Raw genomic sequence first — 20,841 nt, 5'->3', positions numbered from 1 at the left:
TCGGTTTGCACCGGGTAGGCTGAATGATGGGTTCCGGAGATGGCAAAGGACAGGAATTAGAAGGATGGGGGATCTATTTATAGACGGGAGCTTTCCCAGCTTGAAAGCCTTGGAAGATAAATTTGAATTGCCAGCAGGGAACGGGTTTAGGTATTTGCAGGTGCGAGACTTCCTGAGAAAGCAAGTTCCGGCCTTTCTGCTGCTGCTGCCACGGGGGATACAGGATCGAGTAGTCTCCAGTACCTGGGTGGGAGAGGGAAAGGTATCGGATATTTACCAGGAGCTTTCGGAGGCGGAGGAAACTCTGGTGGAGGAGCTTAAGGGCAAGTGGGAGGACGAGCTAGGAGGAGAGATAGAGGTGGATCCATGGGCGGATGCCCTAAGCAGGGTTAATACCTCCTCATCATGTGCCAAGCTTAGCCGGATATAATTTAAGGTAGTCCACCGGGCGCACAGTGGCTAGGATGAGCAAGTTTTTCGGGGTAGAGGACAGGTGTGCGAGGTGCGCGGGAAGCGCAGCAAATCATGTCCACATGTTTTGGGCATGCCCGGAGCTTGGTGGGTTTTGGCAGGGTTTTGCTAAGGCAATGTCCAAGGTACTCGAAACACGGGTGGTGCCGAGTCCGGAGGTGGCGATCTTTAGAGTGTCAGAAGAGCCGGGAGTTCAGGGGGCGAAAGAGGCTGACGTCTTGGCCTTTGCCTCCCTGGTAGCCCGGAGTGGGGGTGGAAATATTTATTATACCATGTTTATCTCATTGTTATTGTTATTATTATCAAATTTTTTCAAATACCTTAATAAAAATATTTTTTTAAAAAGAGCATATATTAGAAGGGGCACTCCCGCAACCGATGAGTGCCATGAGGGCTGGGGTCCATCATGCCCTCCCAATAATGCCATTTTGGTTTAGTTAGTTAAGGGGAACGATTTTTCAGGCCCGTTCAACGTGCGCACAAATCCCGTTATGGCCGCAAAATCTCGCGAGAGGGCCATAATGGGATTTTCACTGGGAAGGTCTTGATTTCGAGATCTTCCTTGACATCTCCAGTGACATTATCTGCGTGTCAACCACCCGCGGTAGTGTTCTGTCACATTGGCTCAATCCACAACTGTTTCTTGAAATCGCAAACCAGTTGTGATGACCATGCCGGGGTGTAGAGGTGCCACCAGGCCCTGGGGTTGAGAGTTTCTGGCATGCTGGTCCCCTGGCAATGTTGGGAGCGGGGTTCTCCCTTTATGTGTGGTGCAGGGGAGAGGGATGCATGCCGGAAAATGCCCGGGGGGAGGGGGGGGAGGGGGGGGAGCAGAATTCCCCCTGACACTTCGGTGGTGGTGAGGGGGTTTGCCCCAAATCTTATGGTGGGAGTCCTCCATAGCCATGTGGTTTAGGAGAGAGAGCAGTGTTCTCGATGATCATGGCGCCCTTTAAAGATGGCGCCCTGATCTCTGTGTCGACAGGCTTGCCAGCTCTATGAGGCCCCACCCCACCAGAGAGATGGCACTAAACACGCCCGTCAATTTTCTTCTGACAATGTTGCAGAAGATCGGGACAGAAAACCTGGCTGTGTTTCTGGGTAGAAACTCGTAAGTTTTCAGTCAGAACTTGATACCTTGCCATTTTTTCGGAAAGTTGCGTCCCAGTTTCCTTTGATGTTTGTTGTAGTGCCCTACAATAATTTTATTTTGTATATTTGAATATTACACAGAACATACAGTTTTGACCAGCTATTACCAGGTACTGTCTACTTTGTAAGTATTGAGACCACGAGTGCAACAAAGAAGAGCCATCCCACTACAATCAATGTTACAACATGTGAGTTTAAGTTACAAAAAAATAAATACTTAGGCTCAATTTAGTCCAGAGACTGGGCTCTCTGGATGTCAGTGGGGTTCTTGAACAGGCAGAAAGGGGTCTGCAGCCTGTAATCAGGTGGCAGTCAGCCAGTAGGGACAGTGACATGCAGGGCACCTCTGGTTATGTGGGAGAGACAGGCTGTTTAGCTGCTTCTGACTGATACTGTTGCCTATGATGCCTGCATAGGCCTCCCTTGGCTGCTCTGCTTATGCGTCTAACATTGTGATCTCCATTAAAAATGATGGAGGCTGAGTTATGTTGCTTATTGAAAGAACAACATTAATCGTGTTCCATACCAGGGTGCATTAATCTTGTTCCATACCAGGGTGCTGTATTAACCCTAAGCAGGGTTAATACCTCCTCATCATGTGCCAGGCTTAGCCTGATATAATTTAAGGTAGTCCACCAGGCCCACATGACAATGGCTAGGATGAGCAAGTTTTTCGGGGTAGAGGATAGATGTGCGAGGTTACTCATAATAAGATAACGATAGATGATCGTCTTCTACAAATCGAAGTTTGCTTATTCTTGGATCAGTTTCGGTTTGTATAATTCCCACATCCGGGCTCCAATATCAAAGAAGATATGTTGTACATGAGTTTAAGTATGTGTTACTGACTGCTGCTGGCCCACGTTCTGATCTGTGTTCCTCAGACTGTTCCATTAAGCCCTCCCCTCTCATCTGTGTAATATTGTAATAGCATCCTCTGGTGGCCATTTCTGTATGTATATATGGCCAAACTGGAACAAACTAGTTTCAGTTGGTACTTGCCTTTACATGTGGCACACTGTCTCTTTTCTGACTTACAAAGGCATCACAGTTGAGCAATGTGGTGGGAATTGTGGATGTTCCCAACAAACCAATTTGATTGTAGAAGCTTCCAGGAAGCCATTAGGAGAATTATGAGTACAGAGGCCGCTGGAAAGTCTCAGTAGGTCTGGCAGCATCTGTAGAAAGAGAAAGCAGAGTTTGAAGTTTTAAGAACTTTTAGCATTTGATGTTGCTACATCTTGTTACAATCTCTCACAGCTACAGATTAATATCGAACACATTCTCCCTCTCTTCGGTTTGGACGAAGAGCCAAACGGATTCAAAACGTTAACTTTCTGTCAGGGCTGGACAGATTGGGTGCAAGGATGATGTTTCCTCCAACTTTGTGGGGGTGGGGGAGTGGGGGGGGGGGGGGTGATGCCAAGGGTTAGATCAAGAGGTCACAGTCTCAGGACACTGGGTTGGCATTTGGGCTGAGATGAGGAGAAACCTCTTCACTCAGAGGGTGGTGAACCTGTGGAATTCTCTCCCGGAGAAGGATCTGGAGGATAAGTCACTGAATATACTTAAGAAAGAAATAGATATATTCCTAGACTGCAATGGTGTCAAGCGGTATAGGTGGACTGTGGGAGTATGGCGTTGAGATAGAGGATCAGGAACGACCATATTGAATGTCTGAGCAGGCCTGAAGGATCGAATGTCCTATTTTCTATGTTTCTCTGAAAGGCTGAATAAGCTGCTCCAATGTTTGCACAATGGAGTCCAGCTGGAAGCACACAAAGGTGAAATGTTTCAAAACTCTGCAGAGTGTTTGGGTCACGGGGTGGACAATGTGGGGTTACATCTTACCAAGAGTAAGATTCAAGCTATAAGAAATGCGCCACACCCTCCGAATAGCTCTGAGCTCAGGTCGTTTTTGGGTCCAGTGAATTACTGTGGTAATTTCATCTCAAATTCGGTAACCTTATTGCATCCATTGAATGAACTCTTGAGGAAGTATGTTCTGTGGAATTGGACAAGGGAGCGTGACAAAGGACTCCAGCTGTGTAAAAGTAAATCTCTAGATGACCCAATGTTTGGATATTACAGTGTGTCCAACACTATTGAGCTAGCATGTTATCCTTCTGCATATGGAGTAGGTGCTGTGATCTTTCATGTGTTAAATAACGGTGAGGGGGGATTGATTGCATTTGCCTCAGTGCCAGTGAGCGTAATTACGCTCAGACAAAACAGGAAGCTGTATCTTTGATTTTCAAAGAAGATTTCATCAATAATTACATGGTTATAGTGCCAGAATCAAAACTGATCAAAAGCCATTTTGAAACCAAAGTCTCTGAACTCATTTTAGCCTCAAACGCTAACAGGGAAGATGTATTTTTATTTTCAAACGTAGATGAGCTGTCAGTCCCAGGATTCACCCCCCCCCCCCCCCCCGGCGTGGCGGGGGGTCCCAGCGGGACGGAGTGGCGTGAACCACTCCAGCGTGGGGTCGCCCCAATGGTGCGGAATCCTCCCCGGAGTGGTTTGCACCCCGCTGGCCGGCGTGAAAGGTGCTTGGCACCACGCCAACCGGCGCTGAAGGGTCTTCGCGCGTGCTGGCGTCATCCCCGCGCATGTACAGAGGGATTCGCTTCCGCACCGGGAATGGCGGAGGACCACAGCCTCCGGTGCGGAAGGATAGAGTGCCCCCACGGCACAGCACGTGGATTGGTGGGCCCCGATCCCGGACCAGGCCACCGTGGGGGCACCTCCCGGGGCCAGATCCCCCCCGCATCCCCCCAAGAACCCCAGAGCCCGCCGCGCCGCTAGGTCCCGCCGGTAAGGACCTACTCCAATTTACGCAGGCGGGGCTGGCAACAGACGGGCGGGACTACAGCCCATCGCGGGCCCAGGAATTCGGGCAGCCCCGGGGCCCATTGTGTCGCGCCGGTCCCCGCCATTCTCCGAGGCGGGCGGCGCGACTCACGCCAGGGCAATTTTTTGGGGGGGCGGGAGAATTTGGAGGACGGCGGGGGCGGGATTCATGCCGACCCCTGGCGATTCTCCAACCCGGCGGGGGGTCGGAGAATCCCGCCCCAGGCCATTTTCTGCTTGTGAGAATGAGTTGTCCATTGAGGAGGCTTGTGTCATGTGGGGAGCCAGAGTTGTAATTCATGAAAGGTGCAGATCGCAGTTGCTATGTGATCTTCACGATCAACACTTGGAGAAGAGCTTGACAGAGAACCTAATGAGCTGCTATCTTTGGTGTCCAGGGTTAGATAACGATATAGAAGACGCAGTGATACAATAGAGAGCATGACAAGGTGTAGAAAAGAAGCCACCATTGGTCCCCGTGCAACCCTGAAAATAGCCAGCCAGAATGTGGCAGACGCCGCACATGATTTTGCAAAATGTGAAGGACGACAGCTATTCATTGTTTTTTTAATAGATAGCCATTTGGAGTGGATCGAAGAGTTAATGATGAATCAAACAACAGTTCGCAATACACTCAATATTTTGCGTAGTTTGTTTGCTGCTTATGGGTTTCCAAAAGAAATTGTCTCTGACAATGGACCTCGTTTTTTTTCAAAAGAGTTCAAATTTCATGGGAATAATTTGGTTAAAGCACACTGGAGATGGACTGTATCATTCTGCTTCAAATGGAGCAGAAGGGTGCACAGCACAGATTGTTAAGCGTGCTTTTGTTATGAAACTGGAAGATACAAGTTGGAAGAAATGTCAGCTCTCATTGAATCACAGACTGGGCAATTTTTTCTTTATGTACTGTAACTGACCTCAAACCACTAGCAGAAGACTGCCAGCTGAGTTGTTTTTTCGAAGGTCGCCTGGAACAAGGTTTTTAGTACTGAAGCCACATTTAGCACAGTCAGTAGCCGAGAAACAAACCAGGCAGAACGAGAGTCATGATAGGAATAGAATGGAAGAAAGAAGTGAAGTTGAGGCAGGTTAAGTTGAAAGAACATCATCGTAAGTGTTGAGGTGGTTACTAGGAAAAGCCATGAAAATATGTGGTCTTTGCACATATTTAGTCAAAATGTTTGGTAGTGGTAAGATTAGATTGTACTTATCGATCATGGGTGTGATTTTCCCACTGCGATGCGCCTGGTGCAGATCGCTGGGCGTGAGCCAGATCAGCATATTTAAGTGAGTCATTAAACTCATTTAAATGTGCACAGGTCTTCGAAGCGGCAATCTCCCAGCTCTCGGTATTCACCGGCCCCACCAGCAAGGCCTGACACCTGGGCCAATTAGTACTGGTCTCCAAAATGGACATCAGGGGCGGGATTCTCCTACCCCCCGCCGGGTCGGAGAATCGCTGGGGGCTGGCGTGAATCCCCCCCCCCCGCGATTCTCCGGCCTGGATGGGCCAAAGTCCCACTGCTGGAATGCCTGTCCCGCCGGTGTGGATTAAACCACCTCTCTTACCGGCGGGACAAGACGGCGCGGGCGGGCTCCGGGGTCCTGGGGGGGGCGAGCGCGGGGCGATCTGGTCCCGGGGGGTGCCCCCACGGTGGCCTGGCCCGCGATCGGGCCCAACTGATCCGCGGGCGGGCCTGTGCCGTGTGGGCACTCTTTTCCTTCCGCCTTCGCCACGGTCTCCACCATGGCGGAGGCGGAAGAGACCCCCTCCACTGCGCATGCGCGGGGATGTCGTGAGCGGCCGCTGACGCTCCCGCGCATGCGCCGCCCGGCAAAGTCAGTTTCACGCCAGCTGGCGGGGCGGAAATCAGTCCGGTGCGGAGGATTCCGCACCATTGGGGTGGCATGGTGCCGGACTGATTCGCGCCGTTTTTGGCGCCGGTCGGTGGACATTGCGCCGATTGCGGAGAATTCCGCCCCAGATGTGATGGTCTCACGCAGGGTGGGGAGCAGGGGGAGTGTTCAGAGGCCATTGGAGCCCCCGGGTGGTCAGGAACAGGGCAGGACAGTGTCCCAGCACTGCCCCTGGTACCTGGGCAGTGCCAACCTGACATTGCAAGGGTGTCAGGGGCAGTGCCTGGATGCCAAGGGACACAGCCAGTGGGTGGGGCCTGACGTGGGTCATGCCCATGGAAGTGGTGAAGGGAGTTGTGAACGGTCGGGAGGGCCTGAAGGGGGCTTAAAGGTACAGGATCCTCAGCAGCTCCATAATGGGTATGCACACTTGGACGGGTGGGGTGGGGGGGCGATGCCCCAATGCTGACGAGGATGGATGTGGGGTCAGGCACCCTCATGGTATGGGTGGTGGTCACATGGCCGTTTAGTGATTGGGGGGAGGTTGCCCCTCTAGTGTCTGTGGGGAGGGTCGCGATATCAGTGGGTAGGGGTTGTGGGGGACCCTCAACTTGACTTTGAGGTCTGCACACCCTTCAAAAATGGTGTCCCGATCACTGAGGAGCTGGTCTTGCCGACGACTTCAGTTCCCCACTGCAGAAAAATATTCTATGTCTGGGAATTTCCAGTAATAATCTTCCCAAGCTCCAAACAATTGACGAAGTGTGGGTGGATACAGATCTGGATTCACTCCCAAATACCGGGGAGGAATCACCCGGTGAAATCTGCCCATTGGCTCTCAGGCTGCGATCTACCGGCCACGCTGTTCCCAAAAAGCCACGCGCCGTGGTACAACATGGTAAGTAAATGCGGGAGACCCCGCTGCTGGGATCTACCCGGCTCGTCACGCCTCGCTAGATCTAATGAGATCTTGCCAGGCGTGCAATGTGGAGCTCGCCCATTGTGGGCGGGATCACCTTTTGGCAAATCTGCATATTAGAGCGAGACAGCTGGTTCATTCTGAGGCAACCAAGGCATTGGGATTTATCCCCTTCGCCTTGGAGACCTTGGGTGAGCGCCGTTTAGTATTGGTCCCCACCAATGAGGACCAGACAGATGGCACTCGTGGGCGTCTCCCACGGAGGCCCCCAGGTGCATTCCCTCTGGGCAGAGTGGCACCCTGGCACTGCCTAGCGCCCTGCCAATGCCAGCTATTTAAAAATGGCACCCCGATCTCTCCCTGCACTGAGGAGTTTCGGCGAGCGTGGCTCCTCAGTGCAGGAAATGGGACTAAGACATTCCCCGCTGAGGTATCTAAATAGAGTCGTGTTAGATAGCATTGTGTTTCTCGGCACTGCGAGCCAGGAAACATGCAGCTAAACGCGCTCGCTCTGGGACATAGTTCCCATTTGGTTCGATTGTGTTTTTCGGGTGAATCGAGCCCCATGTTTTACATTCAGAGATTCACAAAGGAGATGGAAGTTGTGAAGAATCAATGGAGTCTGATGAACTGCATATTTGGCATACGGGTAGCATGCCCACAGTTACTCCTTCACAAGTTGAGCCAGAACCTAGTGCAGATCCAAGTCAGAGTCAGATAGGTATGTCTGATGAAGTGGAACTTTCAATTGAAGCTCAGGGGAAAATATCAGTTCTTTTGGAGAATACTTCTTAGACCCAGGCCCAGATGGGTCCAGGTCCTTCCCCAAATTCTGGATCAAGAAAGGAGATGTCCTCTTAAGAATAGGAAAGAACTGGTTAAGTTGGATTTGTAAATAAATGAAAAACAAGAAATATATCTACAGGAAAGAATTTAAACATTGTGTAATTTCTCATTAAGGAAGGAGGAGTGTAATAGCACCCTCTTGTGGCCATTGGTGTATATGTAATCTGGGATTGGTTAGCTCAGTTGGCTGGATCGTGATGTGGTGTGACACCAACAGCGTAGATTCAATCCCTGTACCATCTGAGGTTATCCAAGAAGGCCCTCACTTTCTCAACCTACCCTTGCCTGAGGTGCAGTGACCCTCAGTTTAAGTGACCACCAGTCCTCTCTCTCAAAAGGGGAGAGCAGCCTATGGTCCTCGGGGACTATGGTAACTTTAATTCCATATATAATACATCAAATCAAGCTGGGATAAACTTGTTTTGCTTGGTCCTTGATTTTACATTTTGCACAATGTCTCCTGCCCTGCAAAGGTATCATAATCTGTGCCCCTCCAACTGCTCCCTCCTGCCTATCCCGATAATCTGTATTCCTCAGACGATTCAGTTGCAATCTCCTGCCGCCCGCCCGTGTAAGGCAGCTGAAAAATTGCATCTCTCTGCTTCAACGCTGTCTAGCTTTCACTTGTCCGATATTGGACAGCCCGTGATCCCTGCTTGCCACTCACTTAATTGCCAAAGGTAGGCTTAACCCCATTCATCAGCATGCAAATTATCCACAACAAATCTTTTAACTATCTCAATGGCTTTCCATCTCATTTAAACAATTTAATTGCCTCATTGCATTTCCGACAGCCATTTAATCCAGCCATCGGTTCCCATCATCAGGAATCCTTCCCGCCCCTCCTGCCCAATTCTGAGGTCTTCCCCATCAGAAAACCCACTTCCGCAGGTTGCACTAAATAATTCCATCCTTAGTAAACCTTCTGCCTAGATTTGTCAGAAACATGCATTGGGCAATTGTGAAAATGCATGAGTGTGAGTGTGACATAATGATATGTGATACAGACTTTATTACTTCTTTGTTATTAATGCTGATGAGTTGCTGCCAAACATCTCCCTTGTTTATATTTGGGGCTGCGATTGGATTGAGTAAGATCAGCAATGTGGGCAACCTCTCCTCCCCCTGCCCCCAAAACCCCGCTATCATTGCTCTCTCCCCACCCACATAAAGGGAGCCCCTCAATGTGGTTCCCTGGATGCCCCGCCCCTGTCAGTACCAACGTGGTAGTGCCAACCCATGCCCAACCATGCCCCTCACCACCCGGGGGCTTTACTCACCTCTGAGCCCCCGGTGTGGTCATCATGACCAGTTTCTGTTTCTGGAAACCAGTAGTGATTCCTGCCGCCATGATGTCACGCCAGTGAGGGGGCATCATATGGTGAACCCAGAAACAATGGCATAAAGTAGTTATTGAATATTAAAATCCATGATGATAATGCATGGTAATCAGATTCACACCTTCACTGGGCGTGAACTGATTACGTCAATGGGGAGGGCCTGGGAAACATTGCATTCTTGGTTCTAAGGATTCATTAGTTCTTATTGACACATCCGAAAATCAGCTCAAATCTGAATCTGGGTGAAAGAAGTTGAAAGAATCATAGAATCAGACTTTACAGTGCAGAACGAGGCCATTCGGCCCATCGAGTCTGCACCGGCCCTTGGAAAGAGCACCCCACCTAAGCCCACACCTCCACCCTATCCCCGAAAGCCAGTCTAACCTTTTTGGACACTCAGGGCAATTTAGCATGGCCAATCCATCTAACCTGCACATCTTTGGACTGTGAGAGGAAACCGGAGCACCCGGAGGAAACCTACACAGACACTCGGAGAACATGCAGACCCCACACAGAAAATGACCCAAGCCGGTAATCAAACCTGGGACCCTGGAGCTGTGAAGCAACTCTGCTAACCACTGTGCTACTGTGCCACCCTGACTGAATCATCTGAACTTTATAAACTGCAGTTTGAATGGCCTCGATTTTCCAGAGAGGGCTCTCCACTAGGATTATTATGTAGCTAATTTTCCCCAGACATACTAATGTACAGCAAGAAGTACAACTCAGAATTTCTGTCTGCATCGATTTTGGTACTTGGAACTAATTAGCATTGAGTAGGCAGCCAGCAGCTCTGATCAATCTGCTTAGAGGCAACTTGCTGTTGGGAGGGTGGGAAATCTGCTGTGATCGACATTGATCCTCGGCATCCAGCAACAGCTAAAAAGGATGACTGTGAAAATGGGGGAGTCAATGGAACAACTTATTTCAGCATCAGAGAAATTTATAAATAAAGAAAACAGCAAGGAATTGAAGGAATGCTGGAGACTTAAACTCCCAAAAGCATTAAGGAAATATTTACCAGACTCACTTCCTGGTTTCCATTGCTGTAGCTTGAGATCTGTTTAAGTAGCATCGGAAATAGTCACCTCCCGATTTGAATCAGTCTTGATCTGCGGTTGAAGGAGTAATAGTGCACAACATTGCATTGATGTCTTGACTGCATCATTTGACCTTTATTTACATAAATTTGTCAGGCTTCTGTCTGTTTTTCTTTAGGAGCACTGACCAAATGTAGGTTTGCTTAAAAATCCGACCTCCAGGCCTTCAGAAACTTTTCAATTTCTTTTCACGCTCATCCACCCCCCATCCCACTTCCACAGAGGGCAGCTGAAAGATGACCAGGTTGCCTGAAACTAATACCCTTCGAGTATATTGATGTCTGAGAGATCTAGGTCAAGTCAATGTCTTCTTTCTGGGGGTAGAAATTCACTGCCGAATTTCAAGGGGTAAAATTGGTTAAGGGAGTGCTTACTACGCCAAACCTCATTATTGGGCCTCACTCGGTCAACTGTGGACACCTAATGGGCATCTCAAGGCAACATGCTGCCAAAGGAGAATCAAAAATCGGGCCGTCTCCCTATCTTAAGGAAGTGGCTAAAGGGTCCGGAAAAGGGGGTGACCAGGAAGAGGGGTTAAGAGAAGAGTGGCAGCTGGAAAGGGGCACCTGGGAAAGTGGTCAATTTGGGAAGGGAGCAGTGCTTATGATGCCGTTTTTTCAACAGTACCGAGAATAAGACTCCACACAGTTGAATATTTATGTCATGTTGTATACTTTCAATACTTAATCGGATCTTCTTAAAAACAAAAATAATTTGATATGTCTTATCTCTTGTGCAATACATATCCCACATGGTTGAGCAATAGTGAGAATAAACCATTGTCTGAATTTCTTAGTTCCCGATCCTCCAGTGGACTTGCAATTTGTTGAAAAGGACGAGAACTCAGTATACCTATTTTGGAAGCCCCCAAGAGGTGATTTTGACACCTTTGAGGTGAGTGAAACTTTTGTTAAAGTTTTGGCTGACTACAGTGACAGTTTTCTTTCAATTTGAAGTACATCCACTCAATTGGAAAACTAATTGCTGAATATTTTGTTTTCCTTGTTATGATTGAATGTAGGAACTTAATGTTGCTTTACTCAGTTTACACTTTAGCCGCAGAAAGCAAATGAGGACCTCTCACTGGAATGATGCCATGATTTAATATTTAATGAGGGAAGCATTAATAGACGGGTCATCTAACAATGTGGGTTTACGTAAACCAGATTAAATTCTTTATCATTCAAAATTAATTCATGAACAGTGTGTTCCTTCAGTCATATTGGAATTTTGTTGTAATAATTGAAAAGGAGTTCTGGCAAATAGTTTTAAAGGATAAAAACTAATGTGAAGAATTCTGTTTTTTGTTTTAAGTGCAGTATTTATTGTAAAGTTTGTAACTTATTTTCGCATGAGTTTCGTTGGTTTTATTACTGTGATCAGACTTTACTTTATAGTTAGATCTCCCTTAAGCTAGCAATAAATAATAATATGGGAGTGACCACTGCACAGACCTTGTGGAGACAAAGGCCCGTCCTCACATTGAGGGTGTCCTACATTGTATTGTTTGGCGCTGACCACCGTGTTACATGGGAAAGAATTCTAACTAATCTTGCAACTCAAGACTGGGCAATCATGAGGTGCTGTGCGCCACCAGCAGCACCAGAAGCAGCACTTACTCAGCAATAACCTGCTTGCTGACGTTCAGTTTGCATTCTGCCAGGGTCACTCATTTACTCATCACAATACAGCCTTAGTTCACACAAGGACAAATGAGCTGAACTCCAGAGGTGAGGTGAGAGTGACTGCCTTCGACATCAATGCAGCATTTGATCAAGTGTCATATCAAGGAGCCATAGCAAAACTGGAGTCAATAGGAATCAGGGGGAAACTCTCCGCTGGCTGAAGTTATACCTCGCTCAAAGGAAGTTGGTTGTGGTCGGAGGTCAATCATCGCAGTTTCAGGACATCTCTGCAGGAGTTCCTCAGGGTAGTGATGTAGGCCCTCCCTTCTTTAACAACCTTCCTTCCATCATAAATCAGATGTGGGGATATTGCACAATGTTCAGCATCATTTGTGACCCCTCGTATACTGAAGCGGGCCATGCCTCAATGCAGGAAGATCTGGATAACATCCAATCTTGGGCCGACAGGTGGCAAGTAGCAATCGCACCAGATGAGTACTACACAATGATCATCGCCAACAAGAGAGAATTTAACCATTACCCCATGACATTCGATGGCATTACCATCACTGAATCTCTCACTATGAATATCCTGGGGGTTACCATTGTAGAAACTGAATTGGGCTATCCATACAAATATTGTGGCTCACAAGGTCAGAGGCTAGGAACCTGCAATGAGTAACTCATCTGACTCCCATCTCCTGTGCACCATCCACAAGGCTCAAGTCAGGGGTGTGATGGAATACTCTCCACTGTCATAAGTTCATAAGATATAGGAGCAGAATTAAGCCATTTGGCCCATCGAGTCTGCTCCGCCATTCGATCATGGCTGTTCTCATCCTGGCCTTAACTCCTCCGTCCTGCCCGTTCTCCATAACCTTTCAACACATTTGCTACCACTTCTATGCCAGATACACAATCCGTTCCAACACTGCTTTCTCTAATAGCCCTCAATTTTTTAAGTAGATAACCCAATTCACTCAATGCCACTAATTAACTTGCTTCTAAGTCAATCCTACTGCACAGGTTATAATCTGATTCATTAAGTAATAAGATTAGGCTGCTTTAATTTTGACATTTTTGTTGTGGACTTTATGTTAGTCCTGGGGTTTCAGCCCAAGCAGCTCCTAATTCAAGCAACATAATTCTTAAAGCAACATCATTTGATCACCCAGCATAAATGGTAGAGAAAGGAAAATGGGCAAACTGTTGTTGAACTCTGGTTTAGCGGGATGGGGAAAATTGGCTGGGGGTTATGTGGCTCATATAAAAGGATTTCCATGAAACTGCTTAATTCTCACATTGGAATAATGATTTGAGGGATCAGTTCCTTTAGAATTAAGGGGCGAAATTCTTCCGAAATGGCGCGATGTCCTCCGACTGGCGGCCAAAACGGCGCCAATCAGACGGGCATCGCGCCGCCCCAAAGGTCCAGAATGCTCCGCATCTTTGGGGGCCGAGCCCCAACATTGAGGGGCTAGGCCGACGCCGGCGGAATTTCCGCCCTGCCAGCTGGCGGAAATGGCCTTTGTTGCCCCGCCAGCTGGCGCGGAAATGACATCTCCGGGCGGCGCATGCGCGGGAGCGTCAGCGGCCGCTGACAGTTTCCCACGCATGCGCAGTGGAGGGAGTCTCTTCCGCCTCCGCCATGGTGGAGACCGTGGCGGAGGCGGAAGGGAAAGAGTGCCCCCACGGCACAGGCCCGCCCGCGGATCGGTGGGCCCCGATCGCGGGCCAGGCCACCGTGGGGGCACCCCCCGGGGCCAGATCGCCCCGCGCCCCCCCCAGGACCCCGGAGCCCGCCCACACCGCCTTGTCCCGCCGGTAAGCTAGGTGCTTTAATTCACGCCAGCGGGACAGGCAATTTATCGGCGGGACTTCGGCCCATCCGGGCCGGAGGATCGAGCGGGGGGGCCCACCAACCGGCGAGGCGCGATTCCCGCCCCCGCCGAATCTCCGGTGCCGGAGACTTCGGCAACCGGCGGGGGCAGGATTCACGCCAGCCCCCGGCGATTCTCCGACCCGGCGGGGGGTCGGAGAATGTCGCCCCAGATGTTAATACACTACCAATTAATAATCTGTGTACCTCCTCCTTAAATTTACTCACTATCCCAGCATCCACTACACTCTGGGGTAGCAAATTCCACAGATTTAGAACCCTTTGGGAGAAGTAGTTTCTCTTCAACTCCATTTTAAATTTGCTACCTCTTATCCTAAGACGATGACCTCTCATTCTCGAATGCTCCACAAGCGAAAACATCTGCTTTATCCACACCTTTTATCATCTTGTATACTCCAATTTGATCGGCCCTCATTTTTCTAAACTCAAAAGAGTATAGGTCGAAACTGTTCAATCTCTGTTCATAAGACAAACCCCTCATCTCTGGAATCAATCTAGTGTACCTCCTCTGAACTGCCTCCAATGCCACTGCATCTTTCCTCAAATAAGGGGACCAAACTTGTGCACTGTACTCCAGCTGTGGTCTCACCAATGCCTTGTATAGTTGCAACAACACTTCCTTCCCTTTATTCTCTATTCATTTAGCTATAAATGCCAACATTCCATTTGCTTTCTTTATTATCTGCTGTATCTGTATACTTTCCTGGATAAGTGCAGCTCCCACAACAACCAAGAAGCTCAACACCATCCAGAACAAAACAGCCCGCTTGATTGGCACCCCATCCACAAACATTCAGTCCCTCCACCACCGAAACACAATGACAGCATTGTGTACCATCGGCAAGCTGCACTGTTGGGACTCACCAAGGCTCCTTAATACAGCAACTTACAAATGCACGACCATTAACATCTAGAAGGGCAAGGCTGCCAGACACATGGGATCATCACCACTGGGTGGGTGAAAATCCTGGAACCCCTTCCCTAACAGCTGTACCTACACCACATGGACTGCAGCGGTTGATGAACTCAGCTCACCACCACCTTTTCAAGGGCAATTAGGGATGTACCTATATATATATATAAATGCTGCCCGAGCCAGTGATGCTCACATCGCACAAATTAATTTAAAAATTGCTGATACCAAATGCAGGTTGTCATCAAGTTCCCCATACTAATCCAATAGCAGATGTTCTGGCTTTGACCCCCATCGACAACAGTGGGCAGCGCTCAACCAAACCTACAATGGGAAAGGGTAATGTGGCCACCTGCTCCATATGTAGAAGATGAGGGATGATCAGAAGTGCAATTGTGGCCATGACTCTCAGATCATGGAATACATCACATCAATCTGCTCACTAAGATCTATTCAGCTTCTCGGGAGGCCATCCAATGGATATTTTGAACAGGTTGTATATTAAAACATTCCATGCAGGCATCCTTCTTTTCAGATGTTACAATGGCCCACAATTCTGAGCTCTGTGCTTGGGACCAACGATGCACTGGAGGTCGCCCCCCCCTCCCCCCTCTCCGAAGGTCCCGTAGTAAGAATTACATGGCAATTACCCAGGAAGTTCAAATGTCACAAGCTTCAGAATGTCTTGACTGTCTTACAGCAATAGTTAGCCCGGAAAAGTTAGAAGAATTAATATCATTTCCAACTCCCACCTCGCTGTAGTATTGACTATCTCCCCAACCTCCTTGCTCCCCTTGGGACCCCAGGCTGCTCTACCCCCCCCCCCCCCCACTGACCACCCATCTGACCACTGGACCCCACAGCTGACCACCCCTTTGACTCCCCCATCTGATCACCCACCCCAGTTCAACCACCCGACCCAGTTCCACACCCCGACCCCTCTGACCAACTGACCAAGCCCCGAAGAACCAAACGCACCTCTTCAGCCCTCCAATTCTACCGACTTACCTCACAAATGTTCCTTCTCTCTGGCTTCTCAAGCTGGCTGGCCTTTTAAACTTATCTGCTCTACGGCAACTAGTGCCACATGTGTCCTTTGCTGCCGCCTACACAAGGGCCTCAGGAACCCACTCCATTACACTGTCATCACCAGGTCAAAGGCTAGGAATCCTACAGCGAGTAACTCACCTCCTGACCTCCCCCCCCACCCCCACTTCCCGAAGCCTGTCCACCATCTACACGGCACAAGTCAAGAGTGTAATGGAATGCTCTCCACTTGCCTGGATGAGTGCAGCTCCAACAATCCAACAACACTCAAGAAGCTCGACACAATCCAGGACAAAGCAACCCGCTTGATTGCTCCTCATTCCACAAACATTCAGACCCTCCACCATCGACGAACCATGGCAGCCGTGTGTACCATCTACAAGATGCACTGCAGTGACTCACCAAGGTTCACCTTCCAGCACCTTCCAAAGCCACGCCTACTACCATCTAGAAGGACAAGACCAGCAGATACCTGGGAACCCCACCACCTGGAGGTTCCCCTCCAGGTCACTCACCACCCTACAGGGGTTCAAGAAGGCAACTTACCACCACATTCTGAAGGGCAAATATGGATGGACAATAAATGCTGGCCTAACCGGCAACGTGCACATCCCGTAAATTAATTTTTAAAAACCTGACCTGAGTCGGAAGACCAAGCGAGAAAGGGGCGCCTGGATTTCAAGCTAAGAAACTAGGTGTGTCTCCGATTGCCGCTCCACGGAGGTCATGGTGATGTTACATGGTTGTGTTGAGGAGATCTAACTGTTTAGGTGAAGTATGATGGTTTTCCTTTCCTAAATAACAAAGGCAGAATACTCAATATTTGGATCATTTTTTGTAAAGTACCAACTACATTCAGTTGCATATCCCTCTATTTACAACATTTTCAGAAACTATATAAATCCATATATTTTTGCATCTGTGGCACACTAGATGAATCAAAATGCTGTTCTTAAAATTGTAATATTGACTTTATTCACAGTTAAGGTACCATTTATCTGTAATCAATGGAACTACAAAGAGAACAATTCTCCGTGGCACCGGTTTCATGATCAAAGATCTCGTTCCAGGAGCGGAATACGTATTCCAAATAACAACAATTAAAGGGATGGAGAAGAGTGTAATAATTGAGAAAAGGCTAAAAAGAAGTGAGAATTTTGAATATCTTTCTCATTCTCCTTATCAATCCTCAAGTGAATTTTAAAGAATTTGGAAGTTAGTTTCCGCGGGGTTCCTTGAACTTGTTTGCTGTAATTTCAGTGGAAGAGCTTCTGCATCCAAGACTTTTTCAAGGTTTTCCTGTTGTGGTACAACAACCAATTGGGAAAACCACCCTAGAAATGCCCCCCTAAACTATTGCAAACAGAAAATTACTTGGATTTATAGAAAACCTTTCATTTCCTCGGGACATCCCAAAACTGTTAGTAACCAATTAATTGCCTTTAAGTGTGGATACTGTTATATAAAGGACAATGACTACAACAATTTGCATTTAAAGTTAAATGTCCGAAGATTTGTTGTCAAACAAAATTTGGCCTCAAGCTGCAAAAGGAACTATAAGAGGAAGTGACCAAAAACTTGGTCAAAGCAATAAATCATCTTACAAGATGAAAGAGAGGCAGAGGTTTAGGGAGGGAAAGGTTAGTGTGTTTTGAAGGCAAGACCACTATTGGTGGCGGCACGGTGTTACAGTGATCAGCACTGCTGCCTCACAGCACCGTGGACCCGGGTTTGATTCCAGCCTTGGGTGACTGCGTAGAGTCTGCATGTTCTCCCCGTGTCTGCGTGGGTTTCCTCTGGGTTCTCCGGGTTTCTCCCACAGTCCAAAGCTGTACAGATTAGGTGGATTGGCCAATGATAAAAAATTGCCCCTTGGTGTCCAAAAGATGTGCAGGTTAGGTGGGGTTATGGTGATAGGGTGGGGGAGTGTACCTAATTAAGTTGCTCTTTTGAAGGGCCCGTGCAGACCCAAAGGGCTGAATGGCCTTCTTCTGCACTGTAGGGATTCTATGGATTCTGTGGTAGAGTGACTAAAGTCAGGGATGCTTAGAAAATGCTTGAAATACTTAGCATCCTGGCGAGAGACCTTTTGCCACAGACCTGAAACGCTAACCCACTCGCTCTCTCTTCTTTCTCTCCCTGCAGATGCTGCCAGAACTGCTGAGCATTTCCAGCATTTACTGTTTCTATTTCAGGTTTCCAGCATCCGCAGTATTTTGCTTTTGTTGCAGCAAACATATGGAGTGATGGGTGAATGGGAATTGCTGTGAGTTGGGACATTAGAGTTGTGGATTACAGAGGGGGAGGCAAGCTATGGGCTGGATTTTCTTGCTGGACACTGTGCAGTTTGGTTCATGGTAGCTTCCCCCGTCTTTGCCTACTCCCTTTTGTCGAATTTGATGGTAAGCAACTTCTGGGGCTTGTTAGGTGTCTTTATCAATACTCCTTAATCATTCTCACCAGAGCAGACGGTTTCAATAGACAAACCTACACATCCTGCAGACTGAAATTAAACCTTTATGCGTTAAGGGTATGTGATATATCAGGTATATCCTTTCACTGTAAACTTGCATCAATTTGTGCATAAAATATCATAAAGTGTCACTCACTTCAAAACATGGATTATATCAGCAAGACATTTTCCATATTTGACTGCTTTTCAAAATCAGGTTTACAAGGTGAAAGTAGTTTATAAAAATGAGCTATCCAATCAATGCATTGATAAATATAATACTTGGCGGTGAGATGCACTTAATGAGATGGACTCGGTAAAGATGAACCCTCTTGGTGATCCTTGATGATTTTGAGTTAAATTGATGCTGAGAAATTGTGTTCAACAGTAAAAGCAGAATGCTGGAAATAAGCATATCCCTGTGTGCCATGGCATGATGACTGATCGATTTAACACACCTGCCAACTTATTATAATAGGATCTTTGGACAACTGATACCTGTTTTGAAATTCAGTCTGTTAAATGAAGCCAATCAGCTGAACAATACCAATACAACACCTTTTGTGTATGGCATTAATTAGCCACCGTGCCAATTTGGAGTAAGCATGCTGAGCTGTCGGTCATTTTGTGGTTGGTTAATTGCCTTTTACAGAAATTTGCACTTTGAAGGAATAGGGTAGAATCATTGGGAGCGAAAGAGAGCAGCAGTTTCAAATAGAAACAAGGGAGTTCAATTCTTTGAAGCTTAATATTCATAAGCGACTGCATTGCGAAGGAGTGCTACACCTGCTTCGAATCGTTTTTCTTGCTCCCGGGAAGGATTCCTTCAAATTATGCTTAAAATGGCTACCTCCTGACTTCTATTGCCCCGCCTCGGTGGTTATGTTCAGGTACCAAAAGTAGCAATGTGAACAGAAATAACAGTGCATAGGGCAGCACGGTGGCGCAGTGGTTAGCATTGCTGCCCCACGGCACCGAGATCCCAGGTTTGATCCCGGCTCTGGGTCACTGTCCGTGTGGAGTTTGCACATTCTCCCTGTGTTTGCATGTGTTTCGCCCCCACAACCCAAAGATGTGCAGAGTAGGTGGATTGGCCACGCTAAATTGCCCCATAATTGGACAAAAATTAATTAGGTACTCAAAATGTATTTAAAAAAAGAAATAACAACGCATGTCATTATATCACCCCTGCTTACATTTAATCATTTACCCTCCTTCCTCCCACCCACTTATTCCCATGACTGGGACTGAATTCACAAATTGTCAAAAATCCTGTAGGGCCAGCAACAGGAGATCATGGCCGGCATCTTGGCGTAGGTTACAGATGAAACAATTTTCAAAGCCCTCCCACGCAGATACCAGATATGAAGTATAACTTAAACACACGTTGCTTGGGAGATAATACTGTACAATTATCTGGAATATATTAAAAACAGTAAATTTTCACACTCTTCTTAACCTTGTAGTATAAATTACTAATACTTCATATCTGGTATCTGCGTGGGAGGGCTTTGAAAATTGTTACATCTGTAACCTCCGCCAAGATGCCGGCCCTACAGGATTTTTGACAATTTTTGAATTCAGTCCCAGTCATGGGAATAAATGGGGGGGAGGAAGGACATTTATAATGTGATTAATTAGCGGAAGATGATTTGTTTGCTCTGCGTTCTTCGTTCCATTACCATTCTTAGTTTTGCACACAAATGGGTGCATCGTCCCATTCAGTTCAAAAGCAGCCTCAGCTTAATTGATTCTCAAATCGAAAACTCAGCAGCCTTGTTTCTCCTGACAGCACGATGGTACCAGTTCCCAACTTGCAGCCTTGAGCAAACATAATTCCATTTTGACAAATGGAATTGCGCTGTTGCATTTAAATCTAAGGGTGAAACTAAAGATAAAAGCTTCAGTATGCAGTTTGAATCTGAGCTTGGCTTCAAATCCTATAATCGAATGCATCACGAAAACCAGCAGTTTTTGTCTGCGATATTGACCATCTCTTTCTCTCCATGATCTCCCAGCTACTTCCACTAGAATGTTGGCTGGCCCTCTGCAACACCCTCCGTCCCCATCCCCACTTCTCCTCTCTGGTTTGTCAAGCTTCATACAAGTCAAAATTGAATCGTGTGACCTCTTAATCGAAAAAACAGTTATTTTCCATAATTGTTTTAAAAATGTGATTCCTTCATCAAAGATTTAATCAGGCCACTTTAACTTCTTTCCAGGTTGGGGATTAGCACAGACATAGAAAGTTGCACTTTTCAGCTCCTATGAAATGTTGGGAATCTGAACTATTCCAATGCAAAACATGAAATCTCACCCTTACCCCAGATATCCCTCCAGTGTCAGCATCAGAAGTTCAT

At 47.5% G+C, this 20,841-nt stretch overlaps 1 protein-coding gene across 1 annotated transcript in view; it reads left to right on the top strand.

Moving 5' to 3' along the window:
• ptprq (protein tyrosine phosphatase receptor type Q) overlaps positions 1–20,841 on the top strand; it is a 304,885-nt gene that overhangs the window by 53,604 nt on the left and 230,440 nt on the right. Inside the window, exons 15-17 of the mRNA XM_072485165.1 lie at positions 1,705–1,811; positions 11,341–11,438; positions 17,012–17,177. Of these exons, the coding sequence (XP_072341266.1) occupies positions 1,705–1,811; positions 11,341–11,438; positions 17,012–17,177 (371 nt within the window). The remainder of the gene's footprint in view (positions 1–1,704; positions 1,812–11,340; positions 11,439–17,011; positions 17,178–20,841) is intronic.

This window comes from Scyliorhinus torazame, chromosome 19, assembly GCF_047496885.1.
Source record: "Scyliorhinus torazame isolate Kashiwa2021f chromosome 19, sScyTor2.1, whole genome shotgun sequence".
NCBI lineage: Eukaryota > Metazoa > Chordata > Chondrichthyes > Carcharhiniformes > Scyliorhinidae > Scyliorhinus > Scyliorhinus torazame.
Note: the sequence above shows the minus strand (reverse complement) of the source record. Positions and strands in the feature narration are given on the sequence as shown.